The sequence below is a fragment of the Manis javanica genome, chromosome 6, assembly GCF_040802235.1.
Source record: "Manis javanica isolate MJ-LG chromosome 6, MJ_LKY, whole genome shotgun sequence".
In the NCBI taxonomy this organism is placed as follows: domain Eukaryota; kingdom Metazoa; phylum Chordata; class Mammalia; order Pholidota; family Manidae; genus Manis; species Manis javanica.
Window position 1 is genome coordinate 15,319,249 of NC_133161.1, and position 12,924 is coordinate 15,332,172.

At 39.2% G+C, this 12,924-nt stretch overlaps 1 protein-coding gene across 1 annotated transcript in view; it reads left to right on the top strand.

The window, feature by feature from the left end:
- The window catches only part of DGKI (diacylglycerol kinase iota), a 403,345-nt gene that overhangs the window by 281,893 nt on the left and 108,528 nt on the right, over positions 1 to 12,924 (top strand). The window contains 1 exon segment of the mRNA XM_073238393.1: positions 4,994 to 5,056. Within this exon segment, the coding sequence (XP_073094494.1) occupies positions 4,994 to 5,056 (63 nt within the window).

Genomic DNA, 12,924 nt, shown 5'->3' on the forward strand with positions numbered 1-12,924 from the left:
TCCTTCTTCACTGACCACCTTGAATATATACTTTACAGGGACCAGCAGAAAATCATCAAGAGTGATTCTCGGGTTGTAAAATGCATCCAGATGAATGTGTTTTTGCTTTGTTTTCTTCTAAGAAGGTATGCTGTTGGCCTCCTCTTTGCCTGGGTCACTTGGAGAGTGTTGATTTCTCCAGCAGCGGGAGGTTGGCAGAGCTGATTTTGGAGCTTGCCCCTCTCCCGGCTGAATCTCCTTCAGCCTGTCAGTGAACTGTCACTTTCTTGAGGCTCCCATTTCAGGGTCCTGTGTACCCTGGTGCTTCAACTCAGTTTTTCCATTCTGGGTGGCATCTTATTGTCTAGATTTAACCTAACCCGTGACTCAATGCCTAAACAAAGCATATCTCTTCTAGACCTTTCTTAGGTGTTTTGATAAACTGATTTGAGATAAGGTGATAGTGACTAGATATTTAGAGTGCATATTCATTTTATAGTGTCCCTTAAACTAATTATGATAGAAATGTCTATTTGGGGCTGGAGAAGGGAATGGAGAAACATGGGGACTTAGAGTATCTTTTTGAGTATCTTCTCTGTATCATGATCATATGCCACATCTGACTCAAGCTGAAGTCCTTTCAGGGCTCAGCCTCAGGTCGTCATTCTGTCACAGTGAGGGACCCTCCAGGGTGCTCCCCATGCCTGTGGCCTGTGATGCATGGTTACTTCTTTGTACTGAATGGCTGGCTTCCTGTAGCACCTGTGAAGCAAGGGCATGCTTTGCCACGCATTTATTGAGTCCCTATGGCGATCTTTGCAAGTGCCTAGAATAAACCAATGGCACAGGTGTCAAAGCTCGCTGCCAGAACTTGACTTCACCTCTCTTTCTGAGATGACACATGTTAAGGAGCAGCATTTGACAGGGCTCTGAAGAGTTTTAGTTTTTGGTGTCTGCTCCTCAGTCTGAAGTTACGGCTAGAGATCCTCTCCTTTCTGTGACTGACTGCCTTTCTCGGCAGCTTTCCTCACTCATTCTGCAGAGGCTGGTTTAGCTGCACTGTGTTGCTTACATTTCTCTGCGAGTGCAATGCTTAGCTCATTCCTGATGCTTTCTTTTCTCCCTGATTTACTTCTATTCAGTTATGTAGATATAACTGGTGACTTTATGTTTAAATGTTTAAAAAGATAGAATGTCGGCAGCAGTGTATGGCTGACCATATTCCCTCTGGAAATGTTGGAGTTAACTCATGAACCACTGGCTGGGGAGAAAGCGCTAAACTACACAATGAAAAGCCATCTCTGAGGTAGTATGGTAATCTGGGCTGTGTTGGATTACTTATAGACAGTCTGTTAAAAAGCTATAACAAAGCTTAAAGTTCTTAATATTTACAGATATCCCATTCTCATGCCTGGTGCTTTCATATATATAATAATCTTATCAAACATGAAATGGTTTTGGGGGATTTAATTTGAAATAGCTCTTGTCCTTGAGTTGAGATAGAATTTGTATTTGTTCATTTACAATATTATTAAGAATTCAGTTGGGCTTTCTTCACATATAAAAACAAATATAAATAGTTGTTTTCTTTTTGTACAAATGGCACAAACGACAGATGAAGTGAACAATCAGCTGAGGTGCTCAAGCGGCAGCCTCAACTCAAAAAGACAGTTACTTCCCACCAGGGGGCAGTGGTGCCTCTGGCTAAGCAGCTGCAGGCCGTGCAAAGACATCTGCGAAATGGCAATAATGTGCTTTTCATTTTTAAAAAGAACACTTATAAAACTGAAAAAATAACAAGACATCTACGACTACCTGTGATGAATAACTGTTACAAAACCATATATTTAGAAAATCGATACAGACAGCACATTTTCAAAGGAAGAAAACACCTAGTTACCATGTAATGCTTGTTCACTAAACTTTAATTTCTCTCTCTCACTGCTCTCAGTCACCCTCTGCAATTAGATTTCTTCTTTGTCTTTTAATAGAAACACTTGTTTTGAAATATGACCTCTTCCACTGGATTTCCAAGTGATGTTTCCAGTTCGAGGGCAGCCTGGCTGCTAAAGACCTTCCTACGACTTCGGAGTCTCTCATGCCGTTCCCTGTTTTGGCCTTGGTTCTGTGACGTTCACTACTGCAGCCAAGGCAGAAAAAGACAGTGGAAAGATACTTATTTTCTTCCTCCCTCCTCTTTTCTTTCTTTCTTCCTTTTTTCCTTCTCTCATTTTTTTCTGTTTCTTCTGTTTCATTTACCTGTCTTCTTTTGGAAAAAAGAGAACTGGTTTAAAATATCTTTCATTTAAGAACCTCTGTGTCTGAGTGGGATGGGGCTAGGGGAGAGGGGTTCACTGTGAATATAGGAGATTTAAGTACTGTGGTTCCCTAAGCAGTTGCCTCCCTGGCCTACTTGAAGGCAGCTTCTCATGGCTGTGCCCGTTCTCTGGGAGAGCATGCTGGCACCCCAGGTCTCATCTGTGACTAACATGCTGAAGAATCTCACACCTATGTCTTCACCAGATTTTCCTTCTAAAAACTGAAGACTCCCACCCAGATATCGTAGTTGACACTTCTACATGGATATCTCATAGCAGCATCAGTCTACATGCTGAAAATGGACTCATTAAGTCATTATCATCCAGTGAGATTTTCCCATTCACAGTTGTATAAATGGAACCACCATCCACTTGTTCACCACGTCCCTGGCCCTGGAGTCATGACAGTCACCTCCGCTTCTACACATCCAGTGTGGTCTTCGAAATCTACCTTCTATTTCTCATACCTTTAACTCTCACACTGTCTAGCTCCTCTGCTAGTACCATGGCCTCAGTTCAAAGGCTAAACTAGTGACCTCCTAGCAGCATTGCTAAACTCTGCTCCGATTTATCTCCTCGCTTCCAGTGTTGCTGTCCTTTGCACAATGTCTTTTCCAGTAGACTAGTTAGAATGGTCTTTCTAAAAATGGAGAGCCTGTATTCCTTAGCACTTCCTTCTGATCACTGCCTTCATCCTCCTCTTCCCCTGCTGCAGAGATAGTTGCTATTCCTGGAGCAGTAGCCTGTTCTGTGCATCATCATATTTCTGCATTTCTGCTGCTTCTCTTGCAGCGCCCTCCTCACCTCCTTCCCATCTGCTCACACTTGAGCTCAAGACTCCGTGGAAGCATCGCTTTCCCTGACAATCCTTTTCTACCTACTTCACCCTTTAGCTGTACCTCTCAGGGCTCTAGCGGTGTTCTCAGGTGTGACCATCACAGCATTCATCAAAAACAGCATAATCCTTGGCTTGCTTGTCTCCTCCTGGCTCCGTGGGGGCCCTGGGTTCTCCTGGTAGGGTTCCCAGGCTGCCAGAGTGCCTCAGACATAAGGTTATATGTTGAATAGGTGACTCACACATAGGTCCATAATGCTATATCTGCTATGCTTCTCAGAAATTATTTATAAAATGACATAAATCTAAAATCTCATGAATATAAAGGTAATACAGAAAATGTCTTGATTTTATGGTATCTGTTTCACAGGGATAGCTGGAGGAATTCCTAGGGGAGACAGTTCAATAGTAGGCCTTCATGATACTACTAGGTCTTCATTTATGCAAAAAGAAAAAAATTTTCTAAAAAAAGAACACTTCTTGACTCATCCCATTTGCTCTTACTGTGTACAAACTAACGGGCAAGGCCCCATTGTACTCAGTAGCTCCCACCCCCGTGGGCAGAGGAGCGGAACAGATCTCATTTTACAGTGGCTTATGAATCTACTCAAAATATGAACTCCAGTATTTTCCCCAAAAAAGAAACAGAAGAGATTTATCTAGGTTCACATTTATACACTAGTAACATGACAGCCAGATAAATTTGCTTATGTTCTCTATTTGAAAGGCTCCTTTGAAGAAGATGAGAAATATAAAATTATTCCGGTGTTTAGGGAGATCTTAAACTAGCTCTTAATCCTGAGTTCACTAGTAATTGAATCTACATTGGTAAAGGCGATCATGTTATCCAAGGGCAAGATTTCTGGTTGGCAAACTGAACTGGGCAAGAGTGTCTCATCTTCCCAGGCTGCTGAGGGTATCACTGGTTCCAGCTGATGGTCCTTTGAGGGCAGTAGAGATGACTGTAGGTGAGAATTTATCATACTAAGCAGAAGAGGCTTGGGGAGCTAAGTCCCCTGCAGGTACAGAAACTGTTCAAGTCACTGGAGAGAATAATTATGTACAAGTGACAGGAAATTGTGGGTTTATTTTCTTAAATGCCACATTTTGTCGCTCCTAATAGCCATGGAGGACTCTCTCCTTTATACAAAGAAGGGGTAAAAAGGAGGAGTCTGTGGTTCCGCTCTTCTGCCAAGACTGAGAGGCATCCTGGTGTCACTGTGATGGGCTGAGGTCCCCTGGGTGTCACCTGGGCGGCCTCGGCAGCCTCTGTGTGGCAGGAGGAGGTTGAGTCTCTGCTGAGTCACTCCTTTCAGGACGGTTGTCTTTTGGCGTGAAGATTCCTGCAAAGCCCTGGCATCGGGAGGGCTGTGTTCAAGGCTTCATTGTGTCTTGGCTCTCAGAGATGAGTTTACTGTGACACCTACTGTTCTCTAGTGTGCGTGCGTGTGCGTGTGTGTGTGTGTGTGTGTGTGCATGTGCGTGCGCGCACGCGTGTACACTTCCTCCTTGGATGACCTTCCGAATGACCTAGAGCAAGAGGACGTTGGTGACCCTCCTGCCTGCAGCCCCGCCTCGCCTCGCTCCCGCCTGCACTGGCCCGCGCCCTGCCTCCGTGCCATGCGCTGGAGCCAGCCTCTGCCACGTGTCCTGTTGGCTTCGTCGCTACCATCGGCTTTTTGGATTATTTCCGTGGCTGGCTTGATTTTCCTTTTTTTTATTTTTTTATTCACTGTTTGGTGACGTGCTCATTTACTTTCTGTTTAAATTTTGTGTGTCTCTCTCTTTCTCCTGGCTTGTTCCCTGTCTGTCTACGCTGTTGCGCTGACTGTCCTCGCTGCTCATTCCCTGCTGCCTCTAGCATCCATCAGGTGCAAGCTGCCGACCTGCGGAGAGTGTCTGCCCCCCCTGGCTCCTTCACCATGTGAGTACAAAGCCGGTCAGTTTTTACATTTTGTCTTGTACCCTCGTCTCCTTCTCCAGTTAGACACCCTGTGTCCTTGTCCCTCCCAGGCCAGCTTCTCAGACAAGGAGCCTCCTGGCCAGAACTGCCTCTTACTCCCTCTCTGACTTGAGATGGAGCTGTGAAGGGCTTTGACTTCTATTTGTCTCAGTCCTCTCAAGAGTTCACAGTTCAGGTTTTGATTAGATGCATTCGGACTCATAGTTGCATGGGGTCCTATAAAATTCCATTCTAAGCAGTGGTTTTTATGGCAAGCTGGTAATAACCATCAGCCCATTCCATCATCTGTGGTCCAAGGACAATGCTGGAGAAGTGCCTGCTGACCTGGATTTGTGGATGGACCTCTGAAGTTATGTGTGGAGTTTTGAGTGTATGCACATGCATCTGTGCATTTTGGGGGTTGAGGATCCATAGTTGTAATAAAAGATCAATGACCCAAAACTATTATTAGGTTAGCAAAATGCATTTTCTTCATAGTTACTCATTTGTACTTCATGTTCTCTGCTTTTATTTTTTTCTGGTGAAAACAGACAAAAAGAAAGTATAGTTTTAGAATTTCACTTCAGGACTTTTTTTTAACTGCTGCCTCTCTTTTGCCTTCTATTTTTCCATCTTACAAATACTTTGCTTTTAGTATGATTCAGGTACTGCTACAGGCGCTTTATATATATTAATGAATTCACTGCCCCAAGCACCCTATGCCACATGTGGTATCCTCTCTTCATTGTGGTATGATGAGAAATATGATGCACAGAGAGGTTAAGTAACTTGTCAAGGTCACACAGCTAATAAGTGGTAGGTAGAATGGGATGCAAACTTAGGTGGTCTAGCTCTTAACAGTGTATAATCTGCCACCTTTCATCTGTGAAGATCCTATGTATTTCTCAAGGCCTTGCTGAATGACTGCCTTTTCACAGAATTCTTCCTTGATTCTTGCTGTCAGAATTGATTACATCCTCACTGGAGTTCACTGTTGATACACTTATTATAATTCTCAAGGTTAAATAAATTAGTATTAATTACATTAACTCTGTGTAAATGTGTATCCCACATGAGCCTTAGGCTGCTTGAGATCAATGACCTTATCTTCTTATGAATCTTTGTGTCTCCAGCCCTGATCACAGCTCTTAACACAAAGCATTCTGAACAGAATTGTTGGTTGGCAGAATGAATGAATGAAGGGGTACATGTCTACATTGAACTGTACAATATCTAACATCTAGGGATATGCCTAAGTGATTCCTAAAGTTCAGTCATGCAATCTTACTTTCAACCCTGGCCTTATAGTTATACATTTACTTATTCATTTATTACAGTGTGTTTTTCCAAAAATATTTTGCAGCCGCTCTGTGTCCAACACTGTGCTTGGAATCCAGTGGTGGGCACAGCAGAGCACCGCCTTCATGGAATTGAAAATTGACTGGTCAAAGAATCAATAAGAAAATAACATTTAATGTCCAGTTTGGAGGCTATTCCGGGGGGTACTCTATGTTCCACATAAGCCCTTTTCAGTAAATTTAATGGAGTTCAAAGAATTCAGACTATCAACACCAAACATGCATGAGATATTTGTCATATTTCTATTACTGTTTAAGTTTTGGTTGGGTTTGACTTCTGTATAATTTAAGTGAGGCTCTTTTTGTCTAATTCCAGGTGTGTATACTATAGTAAGGTAAACTATCATGTTTGTTTTAATAGGGTATGTATCAGGCAGGACACCTAGGTGTGGCCAACTTGAAAACTTGAATATTGATCTAAAATAGTTTATATCTCTACATGATACAGTAAATATAATTTAGAGATTATATTTATATAACTGATGAAGTATTTGTGTAATAGCAATTTATTAAATTAGAATATTATTTTTAAAAATTAGATAACAAGACACCATCAAATAGAGCAAGGAGCCTGGAGAAAAAAGCCAGGCACCACAATGAGTATGTTGTGCGTTTATCTGTTAATGGCAGTGTCGATTTAGCTTTGATTCACTCTCGCGTTGCTTTTGCATCAGCCACTCTCTATTCAAAATAACTATTCTTTACAAATGATCTTTGCTTTGGAAGAAGCCTCTCTCTTTGCTATTCCTGTAGTAAATGTTACTTTCCTAAAGCAACTAGAATGATTTGTACGACCAGGACACAGAACAGTTCTATCACCCCCCACAAGCTGCCTTGTCATCTGCCCTCTATGTAGTCACCTTCCTTTAATCCCTGCATCTCTTATCCCAACCTCTGGCAACCACTGATCTCTGTAGTTTTGTATTTTTGAGAACACCATGTAAATGTAATCATACAGTGTTTAACCCTTTGCAATTGGCTACTTTAACATAACATCTTCGAAATTTGTTAAAGTTGTTGCATATGTTAATCGTGGTTACCTTTTTATTGTTGAGTGGCATTCCATTGTGTGAATGTTTCTGTTTATTTACCCATTTATTCATTGAAGGACATCTGGGTTATTTCCTGTTTGGGACAATTATGAATAGAACTGCTATAAACATTGATAAATGGGTTTTGTGTAAATAAAATTTTCATTTTTCTAGGTTAAACACCTAGGAATGGGATTCCTGGGTCATATGGTAAGTGTATGTTTAACTTAAATAAGAAACTGAAACTGTTTTCCAGGATGGCTATACCATTTTGCATTTCCACTGGCAGTTTAAGAGAGAGTTCCAGCTGTAGCACATCCCTGCCAGCAGTTGGCATTACTAGTATTTCAAATTTTTAATCACTCTAATATGAGTGTCTTTTCGTGTGATTTTTTGCCATCTATTACATACTGTTTGATGAAGCATCTGCTCAAGTCTGTTAGCCATTTTTACATTGGGCTCTTTGTTTTGTTGAGTTTTGAGAATTTTGTCATATATTCTGGATCTAAGTCCTTTGTTAGATATATGCTTTGCAAATATTTTTTCCCAGTATATATCTTATCTTTTCATCCTCTTAACAGTATCTTTTGTAGAGCAAAAGTTTCAATTATTGACAAAGTCCAAATTGTCAATTTTATCTTTATAGATCTGTGTATTAGGTTCAAGAACTCTTTGTTTAGTCCCAGGCCACAAATGATTTTTCCTTTGCTTTCTTCTAGAAGTTTTGTAGTTTTGACTTACATTTATGGTTTGTTTTGACTTAATTTTGTATAAGATGTGAAATTTAGGTTGAGTTTAGTGTTTTGTTTACATGAAGGTTTTTCCTGGTTCCAGCACCATTTGTTGAAGACTGTCTTTTTCCATTGAATTGCCTTTATATCTTTATCAAAAATCAGTTGGGGTCATATATGTATATGCTCATATACACATACACACATAGGGAGTGATGGATAGATAACAATTTCTCGACTCTGTTCCATTGATCTAAGTATTTGTGCCTTTTTCAAAGCCATATACTTTTGTTGTAATAAATCTTAAAATCTAGTGTTATTCTCCCACCTTTATTCTACATTTTGAAAATCATCTTGGCTATTCAACTTCTTTTATCTTTCATATCAATTTTACGATTAGCTTCCCTGTATCTACAAAACTCTGTGAGTGAATTGTGTTAAGTCTGTAGATTGAGTTGGGGAACACAGACATCTTTATTATGTTGAGATGTCTGATGAATTCTGTATGTTTCTTCATTCATTTATTTTATTCATCATTGTTTTGTAGTTTGCAACATACATATGCAGATTTTGTTATATATATATACTTAAATATTTCATTTTGGGGAATTATTTTAAATGCTTGGTTTTAAAATGTTAGTTTCCAATTGCTCATTGATAGTATATAGAACTAATGGATTTCTATGTGCTGGCTTGTATTTTGTGGCCTTCCTAAATTCCCTTTTTAGTTATAAGAGTTTGATAGCATCCTTAGGATTTTCTACAGTCACACATGTTATCTATGAATAGGAATGGTTTTATTCTTTCCAATTTGTATGCCTTTTCTTTTGCTTTATGGCACTGGCAAGCATTTCTAATATGACGATAAATAAGAGTGGTGAAGTGGGCATCCCTGTTTTGCTTCTGTTATTAGGAGGAAATCATTCCGTCTTCCACAACTAAGTATGATTTATAGTTGTAGATCTATTTGTTGAAGTACCTATATCAGGACATCTGGGAAAGATTAGGGAGAATTGGAGTTTTCATCCTCTAAGTGTTTGTCAGAATTTGCCAGTGAAACCATCAGGACCTCAAGATTCCCTTTTTTTTAAAGCTATAAATAACCTAGTTTCTTTAGGAGTTATAGGACTACTTAGCTTATTTCTTTCATCATGGATGAGTTTTCATTTTTTGTAGTTTTTAAGTTTTTAAGGACTTGGCCCATTTCATTTAAGTTGTTGATTAACATACATATAGATGTACTTACCTTTTTAATGTCCTTGGGAGTCTGTAGTGATAGTTCCCTTTTCTTTCTGTTATTAGTAATTTGTATCTTCTCTCTTTTCTTTTTTGTCTACCTTATAAAGGTTTATCAATTTCACTGATTTTTTTTTTAGGAATCAGCTTTTGATTTCAATGACTTTTTTTCTCAATTGTTTTTCTGTTCACTAGCTCATGATTTCTGCCCTTATATTTATTATTTCCTTTCTACTTGCTTTGGGTTTCTTTCTCTTTTTTCTTTACAATAGAAGCTTAGTTATTCATTTGTTTTGTAGACAATTGACTCAACTGAATTCAGGTCATAAGTTTTGACTCACCTTCCAAGGATTGTGGCTACAAGGTTAATTCTGTTTTCAAAGCCTTTGTATTGCTATTCATATCTGTCTGGTGTGTGCAACACCAAGTTGCCATATGGGACCTGGATGGGAGGTCTACCCTGTAGTTTAGTTCCTAAAGTCTGTGGTATAGAGGTTTAGGACCAGATTCACCCGTCTGTAGCTTGAGATGAACTTGAAACTTCACAAACATCTTTACGGAGCTGTTTTCCTGAGCTCCTCCTCTCTGTTGTCATCCTTAGGACTTCCTCATTTTCTAGCGCTACCTTTTTCAGTCTTTCAGGGAGAAAGCTAAGGCTTTAGTTACTTTGCTCTGCTGTATACGTCCTGCAACTGTTTGTGTCCAGGACCAAGCAATGATATGACAGAAAGAGAAAAGGAAGCAATGTTGGTTTATCTGTCCTTTTAAGATCACAGTTTTTATCAAAAAGGAAGTCTCTTTTCCCTTACAGGCACCTGAGGCCTTTGTCATTGGAGCTGCCAACATGACAATATTGTCTGAGTATTTCAAATGTGTGCATCTTTGGTATTACAGGTTTGCAGTCCAAGTGTTAGAAGAAGAATGTCAGAATGACAAACCCCAATTAAAAAGAAATTCTAGTACAGCTAAAGAACTTGGAGAGACTTTTAGAAATGTTAGTAGTGGTGTTTGGCCTGTGAAGGAGGGCTTTGGAGAAGGGTCATGCACAGTCTACAGTGGCTGCATGGCGTCTGTTCTTCTCTCAGCAAGGGTAAACCCAGACCACAGCATCTGGCAGTTACGTGAAGGCCTAATACATGTAGGACACCCTCAACATTTAAAATTATGTCTTGTTGCTTTAAAATCTATTTTTAGAAATGAATTATTCATGTCTGTGTAGGTGTAAAAACAGTCTTACAAGTCAGCACTTCTTGTATAGTAAAGGTCACTTCAAAATTGAAGTGGATGTTCGCTCAAGTGTTGTCGGCTGGAGGTGCAGGGCCTGCGGAGGCTATGGCATCAGTGGGCTTCGGGGCTAACGGGGGAGCTTGCAGGAAGTTTGGGTACAGATATATGTTGTATTGGGCATGACAAAGGAGCGAGGAAAATTCATGATTTTTTGTTGTTGTTGGTTTAATCAAAATTAATTTTTAGGAATTAAATTAAAAAAAACATGACTTTAGAAATAACATTAGCTCAAATAAAACAACAATAATTTTTTAAGACTGCTTTACACACCTTCACTTTTAGAAAGAGAAATGGAAATTAGGGTCTGAATATCCAGAACAGTGATATCAAGCCAGTAGAGATATATTTCCAAGCTGGGTTAGAATTTTGAGAAGTGAAAAATTAGATTGCTCTTATTCTTCTTTTTATCTGTTTGTGAACAATAGTCATAGGACTGAAATAAAATGCATTAATTCTCTTAGTGTATATTTGTGGCAGATGTCTGTACTTAGTTTTTGAATGAAGACCACAGACTGAGTGGCCTAAGCAATAGAACTTTATTTCCACAGTTCTGGAAGCCAAAAGTTTGAGAAGTGCTGGCAGCGTCGGTTTCTCCTGGGGCCTCTCTCCTTGGCCTCTCCTTCCTTGTGTCTTCCTGCTGTGTCCTCATATGGCCCTCCCTCTGTGTATGTGTGGGTCCTGAGCTCTTTATCATACACAGATGCCAGTCAGAGTGGATTAGGGTCTGCCCATAGGACCTCACTTTAACTTAATTCCTCTTTAAAACACCCTGTCTCCAAATATAGTTACATTCTGAGGTACTGGAGGTTAGGACTTCAGTGTATGTATTTGTGGGTACAACCTATCCCATAACAACCTCGTACTATATAAATTTGAATTTTGTATTTTTCTGTCATCAACTGTGTGAAGATCCATCTTCGTGTGTGTCACTTGTATTGGTAGTTTAATTCTTCAAAATCTTTTTTATTAAATGGTGTGAGAGGGGTTGAAGGGCATTGATCATTTATTTATGGGGGATTGTCAGTATTAATTATATGGGCACAATAAGATCGTTGATGTCTCTGGACCCAATTTAATTCTCTATGAAGTAAGGGGGCTGAACGACCTGAAGAAACTTTTGTCCAGATCTGAATTCCTAAAGCATTATTATAATAAAGATGATTATAGAAACACAGACTATAAATGTAAAGGGTGAGGAGCAATCTAGTCTTTGTGAAGAAAAGATTGATTTACAAATGGACTCTCCATCCAGAAAAAGAAACCAAATTAAATATTTTGGAAAGCAGTCATTTATAGCTTGAGATAAACCATGACATGACAATTACAATGTTATTAGTGGATTATTGCAGTCAGAGAGTGAAAACATTTTTAGTTTTTACCCCAGTACTGCAATAATAACTGATATTATATTCTGCCACAGAGTAGGAAAAACATTATTAAAAACAAAAAATCTAGACATTTGTTTTTGAATATTAAGAGTTTTTTTTATTGCTTTTCTGAGGTGGTAATAAACTGAAACGCACATTTCATTTATAGAAGAATTTCAATTTAATTATAACAGTGCAATTTAGTTTTCCTGGTCTGTCATAATATCCTGAAACACTTAAATGAAATGAAAAGAAAGTACATTTTTAAAGGCAGAAAAAAAAATAGTTGTTGATGCTAGATTTAATTAATCCCCAGAATTCATCATCATATTTTGTGTGAGAAAATGAGATCCTAAAAATGAGTTCAGCAGGTTCCAGAGTTGTAGCTAAGATACTTGACTAAAATGAAAGTGGCATAGGAAGAATTACAAATGGACAAAAAGACCAAAGGTTTTCAGCTGTTTATTACAGAATACTCTGATTATTTTACTTTTCATAATTAATCATTTAGACTACTGCTCTCCATCAACATATGCATACTAACAGAATTAAAGGAGGAAATAGAATGCAATGTATTCATTTTAGGAGACTTCAACGCACCACTCACTCCAAAGGACAGATCCACCAGACAGAAAATAAGTAAGGACACAGAGGCACTGAACAACACACTAGAACAGATGGACCTAATAGACATCTACAGAACTCCACACCCAAAAGCAACAGGATACACATTCCTCTCAGGTGCACATGGAACATTTTCCAGAATAGACCACATACTAGGCCACATAAAGAGCCTCAGTAAATTCAAAAAGATTGAAATTCTACCAACCAACTTCTCAG